This window comes from Malus sylvestris, chromosome 17, assembly GCF_916048215.2.
Source record: "Malus sylvestris chromosome 17, drMalSylv7.2, whole genome shotgun sequence".
Taxonomy (NCBI): domain Eukaryota; kingdom Viridiplantae; phylum Streptophyta; class Magnoliopsida; order Rosales; family Rosaceae; genus Malus; species Malus sylvestris.
The window spans coordinates 7,793,492-7,818,051 of NC_062276.1; the positions used below are offsets into that span (position 1 = coordinate 7,793,492).

The 24,560-nt window shown below is 36.0% G+C and overlaps 1 protein-coding gene across 8 annotated transcripts; it reads right to left on the reverse strand.

The window, feature by feature from the left end:
* Window positions 1-3,900: 3,900 nt before the first annotated feature.
* Window positions 3,901-12,579, reverse strand: LOC126610292 (peroxidase 3-like). 8 transcript variants are annotated; one of them, XR_007618459.1, is made up of 9 exons: window positions 12,282-12,579; window positions 11,981-12,172; window positions 11,713-11,875; window positions 9,256-11,344; window positions 7,530-7,805; window positions 7,308-7,362; window positions 6,563-6,680; window positions 5,942-6,019; window positions 3,901-5,169 (listed from the first exon to the last, which is right to left on the reverse strand). XR_007618459.1 is itself a non-coding variant. In XM_050278303.1 (4 exons), exons 1-4 carry the CDS (start codon window positions 12,489-12,491, stop codon window positions 10,932-10,934), a joined length of 978 nt encoding a protein of 325 aa, XP_050134260.1. In that variant the 5' UTR covers window positions 12,492-12,579; the 3' UTR covers window positions 9,108-10,931. The 8 variants fall into 8 exon arrangements, 1 of the variants encoding a protein (XP_050134260.1); XR_007618460.1 differs by having other exon boundaries at window positions 3,901-4,603; window positions 6,582-6,723; XR_007618458.1 differs by having other exon boundaries at window positions 3,901-4,615; window positions 6,582-6,723.
* Between the last annotated feature and the right edge of the window lie 11,981 nt (window positions 12,580-24,560).

Here is a 24,560-nt window from a genome sequence, read left to right on the forward strand (position 1 = left end):
GTCACCGGCTGATAAGATATTAAGCTGTGGGTTTGAATTTTGCGGTTTGGTGGAGGGTGGAACCTTCTTCTTTTCCGTCTAGGAGGCTTCGTTTGGTTGATGTTTTGGTGGCTGCAAGAGGTGTTCATTCAAGGTCGGCGGATCTGAAGGCTTCAAAGTTGCTAGGGTTTTTTTGTTTTTGTGTTTTTGTTTTGGGCTTAATGGGTTGGGTTTTTGTTTTAAGGTCCATATTTTAGTTTTGTGCTTTATTTGTATTGGGCCTCTGTTTTTTGTTGTATATTGTGTGCTTTGGTGGTAATGAATTACCTTTGTCCAAAAAAAAAAAAAGTGGGTAGAGATCTGTAGAAACAAGGAAACAATGCTTTTCTTTGCCTCGTCTGTAGCATTAGAGAATAAATTTATTTTTTTATAAGAAAACAAGGTTGTTATTAATTGAAGGGCAAAGACCAATATTTGAATAAAAAAAAAAAGCAAAGTCCAATAATGAATTAAATACGTAAACTGAGTAAATGATACAAAATCAACATAAAAAACCCTAAAATATTACAAATATACTCATATTTTATAACATATATAGTAATTTTACGTAAATCCGCCTAGGTGCTAGGCCCCAGCTAGCCGCCCAACTAGCGCCTAGCGTTTTTTAGAACATTATCGATAATATCGCGAGACGAAACCCAAAAATACTTGAAAAATGCTGAAAAGTCTCAATCTTGAGCATAGAGGGATTCGAACCCCTCCCTTTGTCAACCACGCACCTGGGCCTTATCCAACTCGCTACAGATGTGTTTGTGATTACATATTCAGTCTGTAATATTTATATGGTCGTTAAGATGTCTGCAAGGCTTGCAAGCTAATATTTATTATCTAGGATAAATTTCTATATTTAAAAAAACACCAAGGGATTCGAACCCCTCCCATTTTACTCCTTCAACACCTTGACCACCATATCATTTATGTTTTTGTGAAAATATGCTAAAATACACTTACTCTACACATGGAGATGATGAAGATAGTGAAAATTTTGAACCTCTTAGGAACTCTATGTGGTACTAAGTCACTCGTGTATCTTACCATGCAATGTATAAAGTGTAAAATATTGTACTAATTCATTATATATAAATGATTATGGTGTGTTTAAACTTCTTTCATTAATTACTACATATTTTCTACACTCACAATGTTTGCCAGCTCGCTATATAATCAACTTAAATCAGTTAAATCAATCATGCAATGCATTTCCTTCCAATTTTTTGTGATAAACTAATAGATAATTGACTAAATAAATATCCTACAAAGTTTCAATAAAAATTTCCAAGTTTTTCTTACAATTTCCGTGGTTTCCATATTATTTTTATCGATATCGATAATATCCCGATATTTCCATCGATATTTCCGTGTTTCTGGACTACCGATATTTCCGATATTACCGATATTTAATACCTTGGTAGTGAGAACACTAGATAAGTTTCCATTTAGTTTCAACCATTATTGAAACATTTTCATCAAGAGTATGAATATGGAGGTGACAAATGCAATTTGGAAAGTAAAGAAGATAAGCATTTCAATCAAACAAGAACTGGTTACATTAGCTTACCATTCTATTTCAATGCTTAGTTTTCTCTAATATTTCTATATATTTAAATTTGACCTTAATAAACTTATAAGGGCTCATTTGACAGTGGTTTTAAAATAACTAAAAGCGTTTTTAGAGAAAATGTTTTTGGATTTCAAAAGCACTTGAAGTGTTTTTTGCAAGAAGCATCAATTATGTGCTTCTTCTAAGAAACAATTTAAGTGTTTTTCCAAGATTTACTTGCATTTTCACCAAGTATTGAGTCAAAAAATATTTTCACCAAAATCTCATTCAACCATTTTAAAAACACTTTCAAACGAGTTCGTTCGATACTTCACCGTTAAATGGTAATTTTATATATATATAAAAATGTCATCTGATTGTAAATGTATGGAATGTGGATAAACAATAATGTCCATAACCTCTTATCTTAATATTTTGTAACCAATGCTCTAAATAGTGTATTTAGTGGTCTGCAACTAATGCTTTAACGTGTCAACCCAATAAACAATATGTGGACTAGGACATCTTCTACATGCATACAAGCTCTATGAATCCCAATTTGAAGAAGGCTTTAATTCTTGGCCATACAATTACAAACGAAAGCTTTCTTCTCTAGTGATCAAAATTGACCGGTTAACTACTCACCAAGAAAATTATGGCCCAAAATCTTGCACCAAGTCGTCTCATAAAGCTTACTTCTAGCTTAATCATGTTATCTTCTTTTTTTTCAAATTAGTGGTTTCTATTTGTCAAAACTAGTGGTCAACTTATTAATTTAATAGGACCTATTTTATAAATAATTATAGACCAAGTTTTTTTCTGAATCACAAGTTTAAATTAGAAAGAAAAAATAAAAAAATTGGAAAGGTGGAACTTAAGAAAAGGAATAACAATGAGACATTTGTCATGCAGTCGAGCACGCATGGTTGTCATTGAAGACTTGAATCCTGGACATAATTCATCTTCATCCGCTGTAATTCGACCGTATTGACATCCCAACCCAAACGGTCCTTATAAATGGCTCTCTTTGGTTCCAACTTCTTGGCCATTGTCATACAATATAATTTTTGAGATTCTAAAATGTGCAGAGGAGTACAAGAGAGTGGCTTCTGGCAGTCACCAATTCTCATTCCTTCAGGAGGGTTGGTTTGCTGTGAACTGTGCAACTCAAGGGCTTCATTGTATTGCCTAGCAGACGATGCATTTTTGTGTAGGAAATGTGACCGATGGGTTCATGGGGCTAATTTCTTGGCACTCAGGCATGCCAGGTGTTTATTGTGTAACACATGCCAGAATCTTACTCAAAGATATGTCGTCGGAATTGCAGTGAAGGTGATGCTTCCAACCATTCTTAGTCGGGTGGATAGAAACCGGTGCGAATCAAATGCCAAAAGTCGGGTAGATAGAAACCGATAGAGAACCAATGCAGTCTCTGAGGTATTGAAGAGGGAGTTTAGGTAATGTGAAGTCACCTTTTCTTTAAATGACTTGAGAACAAGGATACTGAGATAATGCTTCCAAAGTTTTAGTCAGGTCATTAACTTTAACTTCTTATTAATGTCATTGTAATCTCAAATATAATGATTTGAGAACCAAGGTCACTGACATAATGCTTCCTAGGTATTGATTATTGTAACTATCATGGCTATGCAAGCTCCGTCTTCTGCATACCTGCTAGCATCCTTCAAAATCATCCTAATTAATCATCCGGTTATGCTAAAATTATTAGTTGGAGCAGATTTTTACTAAGAAATGGTCATAAGTAAAACCAGTTTCAGATGATGATCATACTCATAACTCACGTATAGAGAGTTACTAGAAAATAAGCCCACACGTTACGGCGGGAACCAATTGTTTCAGACGTAACTGCATGAATAAGACACATTTAACCTGAATAAATTCAACACAATCATAAATGAACAGAGGGACACATGAGTGAATGAGGTTGATAAGATAAGTAGTTTGGCTTTTATATACATTCAACTGAGCTGACATGTAAAGACATTGCACAATTAGTAGGAAGAAACTGAACGTTCTTGATCACAAAGACATGGTTGCCAAAAAAGTTTTGTTTCCATAAGAAACAGAAGAAACATGCAATTCACACATATTTTGCTCTTGTAGTTAAGATGCCAAAATATGTGTCCTACAGATGGTTTAAGAATCACGTTAACAGTAAGTATAGCACATTCATGGGTACAGAGTTAGCATTTAAGATCATATGCAAGACAACGGTGGAGATTGTTTTCAAAATCAAATTGGCAGCAATCAAAGCAACCTTGCAAAATCACATTTAGTTTCATTTGTCTAGAGTAAACATGTATATCAACTTGTCATATTTTATAAAACTAATAGTGTTTATACCATACTTAGGGCCTCTGTATTTAGATCTCGTACAAATACTCGGAGGACTTAAATGTAATTATGTAATAAAGGAATGGGCAATTATGTAATAAGTGAGGAGCCATTCTTCTATAAAAGGACTCATCACCCTCACAATTAGGAGAGGCCAATTCTAAGGCCATACCCTCACCCTCTCAGAGCTCTCATCCTCACAGAGAATCTCTCTCTCCCTCACAATCCTCTCAGAGAAATACAATAATCAATGTGGACGTAGCCCAAATATTGGGGTGAACCACGATACATCTTGTGTTGTTTACATTTCATGCAGATTCTCGGTCAGATTTACGTTGTTCCAAGACCTCCGGTTTTGTGCATCAACATTTGACGCCGTCTGTGGGAATCGACACGAAAAGTTATGTCGGTTATCTCTCAATTTTACACCTCCGTTGTGAATCTACAAAAACCCAAAAACCCAAAGCTTTCCTAGAAAACCCATGGAGCCACCTCCTCTCTCAATCAGTCGCACACAAACCAAAACAAAAAGAAATCCTCAAATTTCGAACTCCCTCTCTTTCTCTGCAGATCTCGCTCTCTCCTCTCACGTAAGCAAAGAACCCGCAGAAATAGGGCAGCAAGCATGGGCATAAACTCTCCTCTCACGTAAGCAATTGACTGAATGGCCTAGATTGAAAACTAAAGTACCGGTAAGTAATTAAAAAATGGCAATTAGCCAAAAATATATGCACCCAAATGAGGAGGAAAGAAGAAAGAGGAGGAAAGAAGAAAGAGGAAAACTTTAAGATACAGGGGCAATGGGGTTTGCAGACCGCCCTTTTTGGGCAGCCATCCCCAATGATAATACTTAGACCTAGTTTGGGAGTGAGGTGTTTAAAAAAAAAGCACCCATGAAAAAAAGCTGTGAGAGTTTTAGGTGTTTGGTAAACTGAAAAAAAAGGGCTTATTTTGGAAGCTGCTGTGAGAATAAGCTGAAATCAAAGGAAAAAGCTGAAGCTGTTATTTGCAGCTTTGGAAAAATGGCTTTTTTTCAAAACACACGGAGCTACAATGCTTCTTTAATGAAAAAACCCACTATTTGACTGCTTTTTTTTCCAAAAGCACTTACAAAAAAGTTTACCAAACACTCTGCTGATTTATTTCACAGCCGCTTATTCTCACAGCACAGCCACTTATTTTCACAGCAGCTTTTTTTCAAAGCACAGCAATATCAAACCAGCCCTTAGTTATCCCTGTTATCAATACACCAATTGCAGGCCTCATCAGTTTCCATTCTCACACCATTTGGCATGTACTTGATGTTCAATTTCAAATAAAATAAAAGAAAAAGCATCATGAAAGAAATCAAGATGATGAATTAAATTTTGGCAACTCACCATTCTTTTCTTTTATAAAAAAAGATGCATCCTATTTGTAGTGAAAACAGGTACCGCCAAATACATTTTATCCTCAAGATATATTTTGTATGACTTTAAAAACATAATCCATGAAATTATATCTCTTAGTTGAGAACAACAACAAATCTTCATGCATAGCTTGGCATACAAAAGAACACGCAAGCATAAAATAAACGAAGCAGGGAAAACCAAAAATACAATTGAATTCGCTATCAAAAGAACATGAATAAATGAAAATTACAAAACAAAGAAATGATGAGAAACCAAAGTACCCATTACATAATCTAATTGCTTTTTAGTTTGCTTGCCATTTTTAGTTCTTCAATTTAGAGAGAAACCATAATTCAGCACATGAATAAAGTGAAAACGTAAAAGATAAGTGGGATAAGCTGGCAGTCATCCCTGAGTAATGCATTCACTTTTGAACCCCAAACACAGCGAAACAAAAATTCACACACATGAACTACTGCTCCCATATGTAATAAGAAATAAAAGCATCTCGAAACTAAATGGCAAACTATAAGAGCACTGTAAAAGTAAAATTGCAAGAAATCTAATACTCGGAGAGGAAGTACTAATAGCAGACGAAAATGAAAGATTGAACTACCTCGCTTGTAACTGTGCCTTGGTTTTTTCCCATGCTTACAGGAAGCTTGGCATTGTGCTCTTATAGCCCAAATTGTCTCTGAAGGAAAAAAAACACGATTTTGAAATCAGATTTTCATATTATACCTTAAAGGGAACAATTAGAAAACGAAAAAGAGAACAATGAGTACTTTTCATCATATATTGTTAGAGTATGTGGTCCTTTGGTCCAATGGTCATGCAGCCATTTTTACTTTATAACTCTTTCTTTTAATTTAAAAAACATCTTCGATCTCAAATTAATATGAATATGGATTCATACTTTATAACTAAAGATCTAACTGCTCTTGATAAGATGAACAATACGTCATTCATCGCATGCATTGCATTACAAATTTACAATCATATTGGAACATCTCATCAGACATCCCCACACAAAAAGTTTTTATTGCTACTTCGATTTTTATATATCTTTTTCCTAAAACATGAGCTAATTATCTTTTTATTCCAATAATGTTATAGGGTTGCAAGGATATCAATTTTATTGATTGTATTTGATTGGTGGAAGTTCTACATCTATATTTGAGGTTTTCAAATTCAGAATTGGGAGAGTCATTCATAAAATGTTCGACAGTGAAATTACCTCCATGGATTATGCTCACACTGGACAGCTCATTTTCCGCGGTGATGCGACGGTATTTTTCAGTCATTCGCCATTCAATCAATTCAAACCGAGGAACAGGCAACATCAAGAAGAGGATCTGCCATGTCAGGATCACTGTCGTCCAATTAATACAAAAAATTCTGCAAAACCACAATTGAACACACCGATCTCTAAATAATTGAGGAACCAATCAAAGTAGCTGAATACACATGGAAAAATAAGTGTTTTGTTATGAACTAATCGTGATTGCCTTAGTCACAGTGAGATTTTAGTTAATAGTAGTGAGGACTAAACTGTAAGGTAGTTAAAAGGCATAATTGTAAGGGGTTAAAAGTATGGGGTTCGATTGTAATGGGCCAATACTTGGTAGAAGGTTTCAGTAATTGTCAGTCATTGTCCAGGTGGCACTTTTGTATTGGGTTATTGCAGGCATGTGGGATATACACTCCCGAAATTATTGTAATGGCAACTTTTGGAAAAATCAGTTTATATTTCTCTTTTGGTTCCCTCTCTATCCTATCACTCTCTCTCACTTTCATAGCTACCGGTTTTGGTTGATTCTCCGGCGCCGGTTGGGTTCATAACATGTTTCAGTTTGCATTTGTATTCTATAAACTTTACATTAACAAAATACATTTAGGGATTAATACTACAATGACATTGCTGAAACATCACTTACAAAATCTTTTAGAACAAATAAACAGAGTGTAAAGAGAGCTCGTACCCGAAGTGTGCGACGGCGATGAGAAGGCGAGGTGTGCAACGAAGATCAAATATACCTGCCATCAACCAATACCAAATGCAAGCAAAACCCATAAGAAAAACCCATCAACTAAAACCCAGCGCAAGGTAAACTATCAACCAAAACCAATAATTTATCAATTGCAGTAATTAGGTCAAACCCACATTAACATTTCACCCAGAAAAGTAAAAAAAGATAAGTTACCATGCACTGGGCGGCCTCCTGGGCATTTCATGTTCAAACTCCGGGCACTTCATTGGTTGGTGGAAATACCAACGGAGATGAGAAGGCAGGGTGAACAACAGAGATCGCAAAGCAGGGATTGAAGAGTTCACAAAGCAGAGATTGAAGAGATAACGAAACAGAGATCGAAGAAATCGTCAAACGCGTTGCAGAGTGAGAGTTAAGACAAGAAGATACTCACAACCCAAAACGGATGACATCACCAACACGTAAATCCACATAAACCTTTTTGTTCACCTGATTATTAGGCAAGAGCAAACCATTAGGAACAATCAAGAGCCTTTGTATAGAGTATAACAAAACACCAACCATCCACACTGCAAAGTTAATTATTAATTTGTAAACAACTCTTAAGATTTCTCAGGTCAATGCGTGTTTTCATTCTTTGTTCAATGCTTTTCCTCCATCATTATGTTCAAATCGGAGATGCAAATACTTTAATATTCTTTGCAAATTAAACTAATAATTTTTCAATGCGAATCATGATCCAGTTCTATTTTTTAATATTTGCTGATTATGGATGGATATGAGCATTTGACCGGGGAGTAGTTGTGAAACAGTAATTTTATACATTTGGGTCATTAATGCATTTATTTTAAAGAAGTATTATTCGTAGAAATAATTTCCATTTATTTCAAAGAAGCTTCTGAGATGCAAGTCAAGTCAAGTCAAGGACACGTTCAATTCAGCTCATATCATAGCAACTGCTGCGTTTTAAACTTAGTTCCGGGAAGTTGGCTACCATGAAAAAGCTCAACTGTTTTTAGAATGTATGTGGGAGGTGACACAATGAGGCTTGTTTTGTTCTTCACATTAGATTGGATTGAATTACTCATAAGATTCAAGGTATACACCTTGGACTGGATTGGATTCATCATATATGTTGAAGAAAAAGTTAAGTGGTAATGAATCCAACATTTATAAATCGTCATCGTAGTAAATCATAAGCCATAAATCATAAATCATAATTTATAAATTTGGTAAAGCCTATACTAAGACCGGATCATAAAAATATCATATCCCAAACTCGGAGACATGATACACCATTTAATTTTATTTAACCTTATGGCTGCATCTAACATTCGAGTTAGATTGCTTACGTATCCTCCAAGGAGATCGAACCAATTATATATCACCATTTTGTTAAACTCAAAATAGAAATCTTGTGTTTGCAATGACTTTCAAAATTTCTCATTCAATTCTCATTTTCATTTCTTAGGTCGATTATGCCGTAATAGACATTTGCTTCAACAATAATATATCCAAACCAAAATCAAGTCTACTCTTCTCTTAAGAAAACCCACTTTCTTCAAATACTTGAACCCAGACAAAATCTAATTGGAATTTCCTCATTTTTCTATACAACTCCTACATGCAAACAACCTTAACTTTTGATAAACAATTCGTAATTTCTTATAAAGCTTCACCACCAAATCTTCCCAACATCAAACATATAGCCATCAGTTTCTTCCCCAACAGCATAATCATACCAGGCAATTGTGTTCCTACTTGTTATGTCCAACCAACTCCATTCATGCATAAAGTACAATAAAGAAACTTAATTTCTATTTAATCATCCTTATTGCTAAAGCCCAATTGCAAGTATAAAATCCATACAAACTTCACCTATCAGTTTGTAGAAAATTAAACCAGAAAAGAAAGGTAACGAAGCAAAATTAATCCACACCTGAACCGAAGCACGACCTTCCTCCGAAACAACAACAGGAGCAATCCAAGTAATGTGAGAATGGTGCCAATTCATACTCAGATTGCAGGTGACTCCAGAAGCAATAACGGCAATTCCGTCGTCTCCCAGCTCGAAACGCTACGGACCCACACAGATTCCATATATAGTGACGTTGAAGCATTTCCTAGAACGGGAGTCTCTTGGATTTCCAAGTTTTGGGGAGCTGGAGTGGAATTATTGAGGAAACGGCCTGAGTTACGGGCAATTCCGTCGTCAACCCTCTCTCTATTTGCAACCCATCAACCCCTCTGTGAACCATGCCTCTGACGACATCGACAGCCGGAGGCGGCATGGCCTCTCGAACTCAAACCTTCCGCAATGGCCCACTCATTAAAGTAATGGCATGGTCGTAAATAGAGAGAAACTAAAGAAGCCTGTGGGATTACCACAAGCAACACTGCCAGAAAAGGTAGACAAAGAGAAGGAGGTGGTGTGGCCACCGAGCAGGTGTGAACACCGAAACTCTACGCACATTCCCAATTAAAGACCGCAACAGTTCGCAGTCAATAGAGATTGCAGATCGAAACGGAAATGGGATCGGTGGAAGCTAGATGAAGGACATGTAGATGGATGGGTGGATGAATAGATCTAGGACAAGAAGATCAATGATAGTTGGAGTGGAAAGGCTGAAGAAAAAATGAAGGGCTGGCACTGACCTTAATCGAAATCTTATCTCTCTCACTCACGGAGAGATCAAGACAAAGAAACCTAAACCAACCAAACCAAATCATATCAAATCCCTAATTAAATCAAATCATATCAAATCTCTAATTAAATTAAATCTCTAAAATATTTTCCAAACAGTTTTTTCTTATTAGAGAGAAGAACTCTGATTAGAGAGAAGCTCTCCTGATCCTCGTTTTGCTTCCTTTGTATTTTTGGCATTTCAAATATTCTGTTTTTATTAATTAATTTTTAATTGGGTGAGCATTATGAAGGAATAAAATAGTTAATCCGTTTTTTCTTATTAGGCGAGGACTTCAAGGAATTTGCTGGGTTGCTTCGTGATCGGCTACGAAATGCTGCTGCTGTCCGATGGGAACGGCGATTTCACGAGGGCGATCGGCGACTTCACGGCGAGGCTGTTGTAGGGTTTCGAAGGAAATCTGGGATTGGGTTTTTTTGGGGTTGGACCGGTGGAGTCGAAGAAGAGGGAGGGGGAAGGGTGGGTGCAGAGGAGGGAAAAAGAGAGTGGGGGGGTGTTCGGAAGGGGTGAGCGAGGAAGACCAAACGTTTTTTTTATTTTTTAAGTTTATTATTTTATTATTTAATTTTTAATGTTCATGTTGCATACTATTGTTCACGTATATGTCACATCATTAATTAACAGTAAATTTAACAGCAATCTTAACGGATGTATGAAAATATTTTAAAATTATAACTTTATGTATCAATCTAGGATAAAAAAAATTTCATGTATCAAATGTTGAAAATCAATAAGCTTTAAGATAATAAACTGATATTAATCCTTAATTTTATTCGCACAAAACAATATAATATCAAAAAGCACAACATGTAGTTTACAATCATTATCAATTTCATCACATCAAAAAAAAAAAAAAAAAAAAAGAAAAAAAAAAGAAAGAGACTGAAAATTAACCAAAGATTATCATTTTCTAGCTATTCACAACTGAACATTGCTTCCTAATCTCACCAGCCGATCCAGTCTTAACGTTAGCCCGACCCATTTTCTCCATAGACTTTCCAAACTCATAGAAGAAGTTCTGCAGTGGACCTTTGAGCAGCTGGTTGATATAATTATAAGCTGTTGGGCTGGTTTTCAAAGCAGCATCGGATTGGAAGAGCCCTCGCCTTTTGAGCAAATGCGTGTAGTAGCTTAGGTCAAAAGTCCTGAAGCTTCCAGGGTCCATCTCAACAAATGTGGTGTTATCAGTTGGAGTTTTACACTTGGCCTTGAGTTTCGCTGCGTATTCGGTTTTCAAATCGGGGTCCTGGTCACCCACTCCGGTGAAATTGTAAAGGCGGTTTGAAAATGACGAGCAATGAGAGATCCCAATTGTGTGAGCACCTGAGAAGAAAAACAAGCATATTAACCCATACGGTGTGATTAGATATGGTAGCATTACTGGCACTATTTGATTATTTCGTTGCCAAATGTATTACATAGGTTTTTATCTATTTTATTTGTGCATGTTAAAAGTTATTGTATATTGTTTTTGTAGTATACGTTGTTTGATTGTAAATTAACATTTCAATTAAGTTAATTATCATTTATAATTTGTAATTTTGATTCATAATCAATATAGGTCTGATAAGAGAACATTACCACGTACGTATACATTGTGAGTCATATGTAATAGGTAAGATAATTATTTGGTAAGAAGATTCGTTTCCTTTATTTGCATATTTACTATTATGTTTAAGAATTAGCTTTACCAGATAGTAAGACCAAGTCCTTCCAATCAAGACCCACGTTGGCAAAAAGGCTTTGGAGATTGCTGAAGTTGGAAGTTGGGGGTGGAAGGTTGGCTATGGCTTCTGCACTCCTTGCGATCATCCCATCTCTTCTACCTGTTGGAACCTTCCAAGTTGGACCTCCCTACACACCATGCCCATAAAACAAATAAATAAAGGAAGTTGAAATCCAATAAATAATTGGGACGTTTGATTATTTTGGTTTTTAAACTTTGATGGTTGATCTTACTGTTGCAACAATAGAATCTCTTGCTACCAAAGCAACAACATCTGCGCATGAAACTATTCCAGGGCATTGAGCTTCAAGTCGGCTCTTTATTCTGTCGATGAAGTCAAATCCTCTGAGGCTTAGATTTGGGGGAGCATCTTTTTCAGCTTGGTTACTTGAAGTCGAGTTCAGAAGAACAGATGCATCACAACCCTAATAAGAAAAAATAATTCATTAGTTCCAAATTACAATTCTAACCCTAATGATACACTTGTAGTTGCAGAGAATGTTGGTCTGTAAAGAGAAGAAGATGGATACATACCCTGACAAAGCAATCATGGAAGTGCAACCTTAAGAGAGCAGCTGCAAGTGAGGGTGCGTTGTGGATGTGCTCCCCGACGTAGTCTTTCACAATCTTCTCTGCATTCGGGCAGTTCTTGGCATAGAAACCCAGTTGCAACTGAGCCTCACTGAGGCCTACGATCACCAGAAGACATGAAACCAGAATCCCAGAAAATCGAGTCGACCCCATTTTTTGTTGCAACTGAGCTTCAACTTGTATTAATTTGGAGGAAAGAAACTTGATTTGAAAGTATTTGCAATTACAAAACTGTGGTTTGAAATTTATAGGCCTCCCCCAAGGCCCCAACTTCAACTATGTGGACCTCTGCAAGATAAGAAAATGCATGGTGACGAAAATAGTCCACTATCCAACTAACATGTGCTTGGAAGCGATGCTATATCATTAATTTCTTTAAGGGTGACTTTGAATGCGGGCCCTATTTATCAACGTTCTTTGATTGAAACTTTGTTGGTTTTTTATTAAAATCCCTGAAATTAATGCAATAATGCATTTCTATGTAGGTTATTATAATTTTTAAATTAAATTTTGATATTTGTAGTTATTTATATTAATGAGATTTTAAATAAAATCCATAATTTGTAGAAAATATTAAAAGAAATTATACTTAAATAAAACCTATGATTTGTCATTACTTATATTAATGACATTTTACATATAAAAAATTGATATTTTTTACAAAAAAAAAGGTGATACGTTTTATATAATGGGTACATTTCGTATAAAAAAACAATGGGAAAATTTTACACAAAAGAGGTGGTACTTCCAAAAAACATTCGGTACATTTTACATATAACAAAAGTGGTACATTGGTAAAGACAAATGGGAACATTATTAATAAATTATGGGTACAAATAAAAGGTCAAAAAAATATGAGTACAAATAAAAGTTTGAAAAATATGGACACAAAAAGAAATTAATATATGGGTACAAACTAAAACTGAATAGAAAATTGGCACAATTTAAAAAAAAAGTGTTGTAAATTAAAATGGGTACAAAATAAAAATATATGATAGAAAATTTAACCACAAATATAAATATATCAAATGTAACGTTTCTAAACACTAAATGAATAATTTGAAATAAAATTTAATTATCTTGACATGTAAAATATTTGATTATTGAAATAATTAATGATGTTTATTAAAACCAAGGGACCTTGATTAAAAATTGAAAATGAATAAGGTTTCAATCAATAGAGTTGAAAAAAAAGGGATGAGAACCTAATTTTCATTTTGATGGTGGTCCCTAATCAACCTAATTGTTAGACTGAAACCTTGTTAGTTTAAATATTTTGATTGAGGTCCTTAACATCATTTAAGATATTTAACTCATGCATTTATGCATTTAACATCCCATAAATCATGAAATTTAAACAAATTTAAATAATATTTTTTAAATATAATAAATACTTAAAAATAAATATTAGAGTAATATTGTTCTTCACAAAATTATAGTAAGAAATAATGTACCCGCATAATTACTAACATATTTTAAACAATAACTACTAATACATTTTAAAACATAAAATAAATACATATAATTAGCATGGGTACATTTAGCAAAATTTAAAATGGGTACAAATAAATTAAAAATATGGGTACAAATACAAATTAAACTTTAAAAAATATGGGCACAAAAAGAAATTAATATATAGGTACAAATTAAAACAGAAAAGAAAATTGGTACAAATTGAAAAGGGGTTGCAAATTAAAAATGGGTACAAACTAAAAATAAAAATATATAAAAAAAATTTATCCATAAATATAAATATACCAAATGTAACATTTCTATCACTAAATGAATATATTCAGAAATAAAAAATATTTTATTATTGAAATAATTAATGGCGTTTATTAATACCCAATAACTTTGATCAAAAATTGAAAAGGAATAAGGCTTTAATCAATGGAGTAGCAAAAAGAGGGATGTGAATCTATTTACTATTAGAGATTTATACTCTAAGCTCATAAATTTTTACTTTTCTCAACCTCATATTATATATGAAATGCAAATTGGTAACATCATTTAACAATGTGACCGTCATATTCAAATAAATGTGAGACTGGATTAGTTAACGTACGCACCAATTTTAATAGTCAATGGTGGCGGCTTTACATGTATAAACATGTAACGTGGATTTGGTGGATGCTGATCTTAAGTTTGCATATAAATTAAACATGTAACATGTTACTACTTACAAGTTCATATTTTTGCGGTATTTTTCGTTGCAGTCCTCGCAACTTTCTCATTCTTGAACATTATATATGATCATGCTCTACAATGAGTAGCCCGTTATGGCAAGGCTGTGTCCTGTTATTTTCTAAAGTGCAAAGTTGACTTGGTACTTAAGATGTCTTACATTTAAGAAACTAAGCGTGGATAACGGCTTAGATGAGAAGTTTTTAGTTCGCCATCCTGATATTCGATACGCACAATTGGTATAGTATGCCACTGTCTCACAGTAGTTTGGAAATTACCATTGCTGCAAAATATGTAAGTTGTTGTGAGGGATGTTTGCAGCAAATGTACGTTGTTCTTAAGGTTTAGGATTTGCGAAGTTCTTCGCTAAATTCTTTGGCTGAATATATAGCATATAGTCAGTTACCATACTAATTTGATCCAATAAGTTATCAGATGTTCCTAATTGTTGTGAACGTAAGGCTTCATTTAGAAACATAAATGAATGATTTGTGTAATTGAACTAAATGGTGACTCAAAAGAATCATTATTGAAAACATGATTGAGTTCAGAAAATATATGCAATGAAAGAAAATTCATAGAAAAAAAGTGGGGCTTATTGTTCTATGATTAAGGAAACACAGTCATCTCAGTACTAGGAACGTGATGCGAGCACGGAGGCAGGTGGACTATTTTAGCCAATAAGGCCTTGCCTTGCAGCTGAAGAAGAGAGAGTTTTTCTACTGACTTGTCACAAGGGGATCATAATCATATTCTTCGCCATCTTGAATAAGTCTTCCTTTGACGCGTTTTCTAGTATCAGCTCTGGCCTTCCTAGAGGCATATCTTATTTGTTTACCAAACCAAAATAATGAGTCAATAATATATTATATATTCTATCCTATTCTTAGTATAATTTGGTAATTATTTTGGTAGAATTTTGATACTCTGCTTTATATTGTCAATGTAGGACATTCTCTGGAGCAAAATGTGATTAAACAGACGAATTTTGAATTGATTCAAATTGTAGGACGTTCGTGTGTCTCTTGGCGTGTTCATAAAATTTGAGATTTTTCTATCAAGCGATTATTTTCTGACGATTAAATAAATGAGCAGTGCACGCTACTGGAAAGTGACATTTCTAGGCTTAAACGACATTTTTATAGCCCAAGATGATCTAGATGGGTTCATGGCCTTCTGGAGAAGTGTTCAGAATAGTCCAAGCTTTAAATCCAGCTATTTTGGGCCAGTTTTGGAGCTAATATGGGTCCAAAACATGGCTGTGCAGAATTTTGGACGAATTTACCAACTCAATTTATGATTATATTTCCTATTTTATTACAATTTGTTTGGTTTCCTAGTTTGATTCTAAGACCTTTTACTAGGAGGATTTAATTAGAGTAGTATAAATAAGCTATTGTGGCTTTCTTGTTCTTTACGCAAGATTGGAAAGAAGAATTTGGCTAAAGCTTAGAGATTTTCAGACTTTATTCTACAAGGTGTTTTCATTCTTTTTCTAGTTTAATACAAAATGTATTCATCAATTTACCCCCTGAACTTGTGACCATTGGCTAATTTCCCCTCTCAATTCTCATAATTAGTCAATTTCCCCCCTCAACTTTAATTTTGGCCAATTTCCCCCTCAACTCTCATAATTAGTCAATTTGCACTCTACTGTTAATGTTTTTAATTTTCCATTTGTTCTTCTGTTAAGTAGGTATTCTTTGAAGGGCAAAAAAGTCAATTTGCACCTTATTGTCATTTTTTTCAATTTGCACCCTATTGTCATTTTCCGTTAAGTAGGTTCCCTACTTGGTAGGAAATCCAAGTAGCATCAGTTTGCACTACCATTCATGCCTGGCCTCACAGTATCTGATCCACGAGAGGATCGAAAAGCCAGTCTTGTGAATAAATCCGGTCAAGTCAGAAAGCAACCGGATATACAACGAAAGGAAAGGAATTCTGGTTCAGTCATTTTTATCAAACTCTTAGCTCATAGAATCATTCCTTGAACTTCAAAGCATAGAAATAATTATTTCTTGCAGTCAATCATAAAAAATTTGTTAATATGGTAACTAGCGGCTCCTAATAGTTACATGTTTTTAACCTACCAATAAAAAGGCTAGCTGCACCAAGTAATGTGTAGAAATGGATTGCTAATAGCAGCAATTTGATTGTCACAGAGACAAGGAAAATTACTATATATCCTGTGCCAGCAGAATCATTACATTCCATTTCTAATATATCATTAATTGATGTAAAATTGACTATTATTATTTGGTATCAATCACAATTGTTGAATCAATCAACTATCGACAACATGTTAATATTTTGTTCATATATTAATGACATAGAAATAAGATAATTACGACGTATTGAAAATTCGACTACGTCAGAAATTGTGGTTTGAAAAACGACAATTTTGACCAATTCCTGTAATTAGTCATTATCTATATATTAATGACATAGAATAAAAGAAAGATACTTTCATGGGAAAATATGATCCTGATTTATTACTAATGCAAGTCTGATCCTGATTTATTGCCACTACAGCTGATCCAAGGAGAACTGTTATTCCCACTCTAGTGTCTTATCTCCTCACCCATCTTTATAATTAAAAATTTAATACAATTTTGCCCATCTATAAAATGACGGATAAGAACCGTAATATATAATAATAATAATAATTTCACAACCACATCTATACCACTAGGAGCATGTAAAGAAATTTTTGCTTCCCGCTCAATTGAAAGATTTTGGTGTTTATTCATGATGTGAAATTTTGGTTGTTCGGATGGTTCCAAGTTTATACTTTTCCAGTTTTGTTGGCTTCCAATAATGCTTGAAGACTCGAAGTCCATCTGCTTGTCGCTTTTCAGTAAACATGGCTTCCTCCAGACTTAGTCATACTTTTCCGCAAACCAGATGTTTCCTTATCCAAATCAACAGTTCTCTTGTTCTTCTCTTCAATCTCTAGCTCTGTCATATGTTTGGCCTTCTTCAAATCTTCAGTAAGCTTTTCAATTGTAACCAGATTTTCTACAACTTCTGAGAAGTTCTGAGAAGAACAATATAAATGCACTTGTCAAGTCTTTGCTCTAATGACGATGCCATTACTTGGAAATTTTTTATGTTATCATATTTCTCATTTATAACATTGAAAAACTCGTCTTTCTCTAGTCCAATAGCTTCCTCTATTAAGGGTAATACTGTCAATACACTATCAAGGGATAATACTTAGAGGTTAAGGAAAGTTGTTATTTGTTATGAGTTAGTTAGTCTAACACAGGTGTATATATACATTCAGATTGTAATCTTATTTGATTGAGTAAAATGAAAATATATTTCTCAATATGGTATCACTCGCCCTCGTCTGACGACCTCTCTCTTCGATCCCAAATCTTCCCGCTTCTCTGCTACTCCGATCTTGATCTCCGATCTTGTTGATCTTCTCCGCTTAATCCTCTTCTCTGCATCTCTGATCATGGCTCCTGCCGTCTCTTCCTCTACGACATCGGATTCTCCAATTCTTCCACCGTCGGAAGCTTCAAACCCTAATTCCTCGAATTCTACCTCAATTACCATACAGAACATTGGATCTATGGTTCCGATTAAGCTTACCACTACCAATTACCTGACATGGAGTGCTCTTTTTGCTCCAATTTTTCGTCGATACAATCTCACCGGTTTGATTAATGGTTCTTCGCCGGCGTCGCCTCAATTTCTCACCGACTCCTCCGGAAATCGCAGTCTTAATCCGGCGTATGTTGCTTGGTTTGAGAATGATCAGAATATTCTCATCTGGCTCAATTCGACTCTCTCCGAATCCCTAATTCTTTATACTGTTGGAGTTTCCTCGGCTCGAGAACTATGGGCCAAATTGGAGTCTCGCCTTGCTGCTGCCTCGCATTCTCACATCCACGAACTTAGATCTCGCCTTCGCAGTCTCACCAAAGGAGATCTCACAGCCGCTCAATATCTTCAACGCACTGAGGAGATTGCTGATGCTCTTGCTAGTGCTGGTGCTCCAGTTGAAGATTCAGAGCTGATTTCTGTCATTCTCCATGGCTTACCTCCTGAATTTGACTCGTTTGTGGATGCCATTCAGTTTCGTCTTGGTTCAACTACCATGGATGAACTCCATGGTTTGTTTCTTAGCAAAGAGATCCAATTAACCAATCGCAAGCAAAGTCCACCGGTGTCTTCCTTTCAGGCCTACAACACCTCCACTGGTCTTCTTCCTCTGCCTGTTCCTTCTATTTCTCACGGCTATGTTGCTCAGCAGTCGTTCTCTCCTCACAATCAAAACCGTGGACTGGATCGCAACTTTACTCGAGGCAACCACAATTCTCGTGGCAATTTCAGGCATAACAACAATCCGCGATTCTCCATTTTCAATCGAGGCAACAATCAGCATTCCAATCGAGTCCCTCGGTCCAATTTTTCATCCAACAGGAAACTTTCTTGTCAAATATGTCGTCAATTTGACCATGAGGCTTGTGACTGTCCTCATCGCATGGACCCTCACTATAATGGCAAGTCATCCCAAACTGCGTTGGTTGCCAACACCTCCAACTCTTCCTCTCTGTGGATTGTCGACTTTGGAGCCACTTCTCATATGACCAACAACTATGCCACTCTCCAGAATCCTGAAGTCTACACAGGGCCTGAACAAGTGTATATCGGTGATGGCAAAGGTTTGCCTATCACTCACACTGGCTCTTCTTCCATTACCACTTCACATAGTAATTTTGCACTCAAAAATGTTTTATTTGTGCCTGATCTGAAGCATAATCTCCTCTCTGCAAATCAATTTCTTATTGATAATCAATGCTCTATGCATCTTTATCCCTCTCACTTTACTGTGAAGGATCTTTCTTCGGGGAGGATGCGTTTTAAAAGTCCTGTTCAGCATGGCTTCTATCCATTTTATCCTTCATCTCACACTGGTGCCAAGCATACAGCTCTTACTGCTACTCCAAAAGCTTCCCGGACTCTGTGGCATGGATGGTTAGGCCATTCTTCAGTCAAGATTTTAAATAAGCTCGCTTCTCAATCTTGTATCTCTGTGTTCCAACATAAGACCTATTCTTTTTGCTCAGCCTGTGCATTAGGAAAGTGTTCTAGATTGCCATTTGTATCCACTACATGTACTACCACGAAACCTTTAGAACTCATTCATACCGATGTTTGGGGACCCTCACCTATAGCTTCTCAGGATGGTTTCCGGTACTATGTCATATTTGTCGATGATTTTACTCGATATTGTTGGTTCTACCCTCTGAGATACAAATCTGATGTACTATCAGTCTTCATGAAATATAAATCTTTGGTTGAAAATACTCTGTGCACCAAAATTATTACTTTGAGATCTGATTCTGGTGGTGAATACATAAGTACTCTTTTCTCTACTTTCTTGGCACAACATGGCATCCAGCATCAGTTATCTTGTCCTCACACACCGAGCAAAATGGGTGTGCTGAACGCAAACACAGGCATCTTGTGGAAACTGCCCGGACTTTTTTTGCAGCATCTAAAGTTCCTCACTTATATTGGGTCGATGTTTTTGCAGCTGCAATCTATCTCATTAACAGGTTACCTACTTTATCTCGGCCCTCACCTTGGGAGTCTCTTTTCAAGACATTGCCTTGTTATGGTACCCTCAGAGTTTTTGGTTGCCTCTGCTTTCCGTGGTTAAAGCCGTATACTTCTTCTAAGTTGGATGCTAAGAGCAAGCCCTGTGTTTTCTTGGGCTATAGTCTCAATCATAAGGGGTACAAATGCCTTGATCCAGTTACGGGCCGCCTTTACATCTCCCGACATGTTCTCTTTGATGAAAGTAAGTTTCCATTTTCTTATCTTTCTTCTTCCTCTCCTTCTTCCCCATTACAACCTGCAACTCCATCCTCTGTTATTCCATCTTCCTTAACTTTTCCATCCCTTACTCCTTCCTCACCTTCATCTTCTTTCTCTGGCCCATCTTTCTCCCCTCCTCCCACTGCACCACCGCCATCCTCACCACCCTCTGGACCATCATCCTCCCCTCCTCCTCCTGCACCACCACTGCCATCCCCTCCACCCTCTTCCTCCATAAACACTCACCCTATGCAAACCCGCTCTAAGTCCGGCATTTACAAACCTAAAGCTTTTACTGCCACAAATCATCCTCTTCCCTCTCATTTGTCTCTGGATTATATTCCTACAACCTATCTCCAAGCATCTCAACACCCTCATTGGCGCCAAGCAATGCAGGAGGAATTCAATGCTCTTCTTCATACTCAAACATGGTCCCTGGTTCCATATCACTCTTCACAGAACATAGTTGGCTGCAAATGGGTGTTTCGCATCAAACGAAAACCCGATGGCTCCATAGATCGCTACAAGGCTCGGTTGGTTGCCAAGGGCTTTCACCAACAAGAAGGTCTCGATTACACTGAAACGTTTAGTCCTGTGGCTAAACATGTGACAATTCGCCTCTTACTCACCCTTGCTGCTCAATTTGATTGGTTTCTGCACCAACTTGATGTCAGTAATGCATTCTTACATGGCACTCTTTCTGAATCTGTGTTTATGCAACAACCACCCGGCTTTGCAGACTCTACCAAGCCTCATCATGTGTGCCAGCTTCATAAATCGTTATATGGTTTGAAACAAGCTCCCCGAGCTTGGTATGATAAACTACATGCTGCTCTTGCTTCTCTTGGCTTTATTGGTTCTCAAAGTGACCACTCTCTGTTTGTCAAAAAGGACAAATCCTTGGTCTTTGTTCTTGTGTATGTGGACGATATTTTGGTTACTGGGCCCTCTCCTGTTGATTGTCAACATGTGATCACACAACTCAGCAATTTGTTTCCTATTAAGGATCTTGGTCCTTTACACTATTTTCTCGGTCTCGAGGTCAAGCGCTCTTCTACTAGCATTTTTCTCTCCCAAACTAAATATATTCTGGATTTGCTTCACAAAGCCAAAATGGTTGGTGCAAAACCCTGCAACACACCACTGAGCACTTCCAAGATTGATCATGCTTCTCCTCTCCTTGATAATGCTTCTGAGTACAGGTCCTTGGTGGGTGCTCTTCAATATCTAACTTGGACACGGCCGGATCTTAGTTTCGCTGTCAACCTTGTCTGCCAGTTCATGCACACTCCCAAAGTCTCTCACTTCCAAGCTGTTAAGCGTATCCTCCGGTATCTTAAGGGCATCATTGATCACGGTCTCTGGTTCTCGAAGTGCTCCTCTGTTCCATCTCTCAAGGCCTTTTCCGATGTTGATTGGGCTGGTTGTGAGTTAGATAGGAGATCCTGATCACTCATATATTTCATGCATTTATACCATCAATTTCTAAAATCTTTGTGATGTTTTTGTGTCAAAATTGTAGCATTTTATCTTACCTTGTGTTAATGTGCAGTTAATTTTGTTTTAGGATCAAAGAAATAAAAAAAGAAAACAAAAGAAATAAAATAAGCAAAGGGGAGTGCAGCACTGGCAGGAAGAAAAAGAAAAGAAAAAATATTTATATAATAAGAGGGAGTGGAAGGCAGAAAGCAGAGAGCACAGCAGAAAAGCAAAAGAATAAAAGAATAAGTGCAGGACACTCGGATTGGCAGAAACAAAAACAAACAGAAAATAAGAAGTGGACGGACTGATAGAAAGACAGAGAGAAGTGGACAGACGCAGCAAAATGATGTGGAGTGTGCTGGCGAAAAGAAGAATAATAAAAGAATAAGGAGTGGGAGCAGGGGAGAGCAGAAAAGAATGAAAGAAAGGAAGTGAGAGGGGAGCGGACGAAGTAAAAAAACGGAAAATAAAGAGAAGAATAAGATGGAGTGGAGAGACCGACAGCTTGAAGAGAAAATAATAAAAAAAAATAATAAAGATTGAAGAAAGCAGAGGCTCCGCAGCGCAGCAGAGCATAGAAGCAGAGACTGACAGAAGCAGAAACCAGAGGACAGAGGCTCCGCAGCGCAGCAGAGCATAGAAGCAGAGACTGAGGGGAGAAGAGACTGACGGGAAGAGACTGGCGCAGGGAAGTCAGAAGCAACGGAGAGCTCGTCTTGTTAAAACGGGTGTTTTCTTTCTTGTTATTTCTTATGAATAATTTCTTATGTATGAAAATAATTATGTGTAACTAATTTATTATGCTAGAGTGAGGCCATGAGCCGCAACATGAATACGTAGTTTTATTTTTCAATTGCTTAAGTGTTGTTACATGTTTGCTTTGATATTTTCAATCACTGAATTAAACTATCTATGTACCTTGATGCTTGATCACCATTAGGATGCTTAGAAAAGTTATCGGATGCAATTTTGAACGAATGTCACGTTAAAATTGGTTGTGCTTCTTGTGATTGAGACTTATACTCTCCTAAGGTAAATATCATGCTCTTAGGGATTATATGGTTTAACAAAAGGATTTTCACCAAGATTAATGAATCACTCATGTTTATATTTAATCCAAATGTCATGGATAAGTTGCATGTAGTGGTATGCGTTTTAGCTTGAATGTCACAAGTAAAATATACACAAGGAAAATCCAACCTTCAAAGCATGTGTGTTTTCAATTATTTAAGCAATTGGAAGAGCTACATAGGAGTGTTGTTGGTAAAGGTTGAACTCTAGCGTATTGTCAATTTATTTTTCTTCAGTCATTTATTTTATCTTAAATTTCCGTATTTACTTGTTTTGTTTAAGTTGAATCATTATTCTTATAAATCAATTCCCATTTTAGATATTTGTTTAAGTCACATCCAGTAATATTTAGTTTCGTCAAATTAGTGTAATTCTTAGAATTAAATAAGTTAAATACACAAAAACTCGTAAATTGTTTATATCAGTCCCTGAGGAGATCGACCTTGCTTGAGCCATTCTATACTACAAACACTTGTTCTCTTGCAAGAATTTTCTATGGTTTAACCTCTTGTTTTACAAGTGGTAAAATCGCTATCAAGAAATTGGCGCCGTTGCCGGGGACTGTGCCAACAGTTCCCGAGCTTTTGTGTTTATTTTTCTTATACTTATGTTTGTGTCTTATTTTTATTAATCATTAAAAATAAAAAAAAAAAAATAAAAAAAAAAATTATTTAAGAATCCTTCTTGATTAACTTTGGTACCGTAATATTGCTGTATATTTGCGTTAGAAATCTGTTTATGTATCCCTTTCACAAATTTCTGTTTTAAATCACGTATTATTAATTTAAAAAAAAATTATTATTTAAATTTAAAAAAAAAAAAAACAGTAATTAATTTAGTTGAGTTTTGATCTTTGATTAAGTATAGTGGATGTGTGGTGTGAGATTTTTTGTCTTCGTTTAATTAACTAGTGGTTGCCAATTTGCATAAATTGTGTTTTTAATTCATCTAGGTTTATTTACTTTCTTTTTCTTTTCGTTGTTTAGTTAGTTTCTGTTAAGTTTTATTTTATTTTACTTTTATTTTTATTGTGGCTTAATATTTTTGTTGTTTGATCAGGTGTAGTATATGGTGATTGGAACAAGGTCCAAAAATCAAGTGCTTATTCCTTACGACCCTGAACCAGAGAGAAGTGCACGGAAGTTAGCTCGAGAAAAATATTTAGCACAAAATTCCAACCTTGGTGATACTTTTCTTAAGGATTTGTTCCGTGATCTTGAGAGCAGCACATCTATTTTCCAACCTTTGACACCAGTTGCACACATGGCCCTAGCCTTACCTGCAGCAGGTCAACCTTTAAGGAATTCATTGGCGGCGAGAATCAATGCAGTGCCAAGGTGCATTATATATCCAGATGTGGAAGATGGGACATCATTTGAAATCAAACCTCACATCCTCAACATATTGCCATCCTTTCATGGGTTGCCAAACAGTGATCCCAACATGCATTTGGTTGATTTTATTGAGGCATGTGACAACACCATAATCAGAGGTTTCTCTTCTGAAGCTATCAAGTTACGTTTGTTCCCATTCTCTTTGAAGGACAAAGCCAAGGCGTGGCTGCATTTTCTGCCTGCCAATAGCATTACAACATGGACAGAATTGCAAGAAAAATTTCTCAATAAATTTTTTCCTTCTTCCAAGACGCTT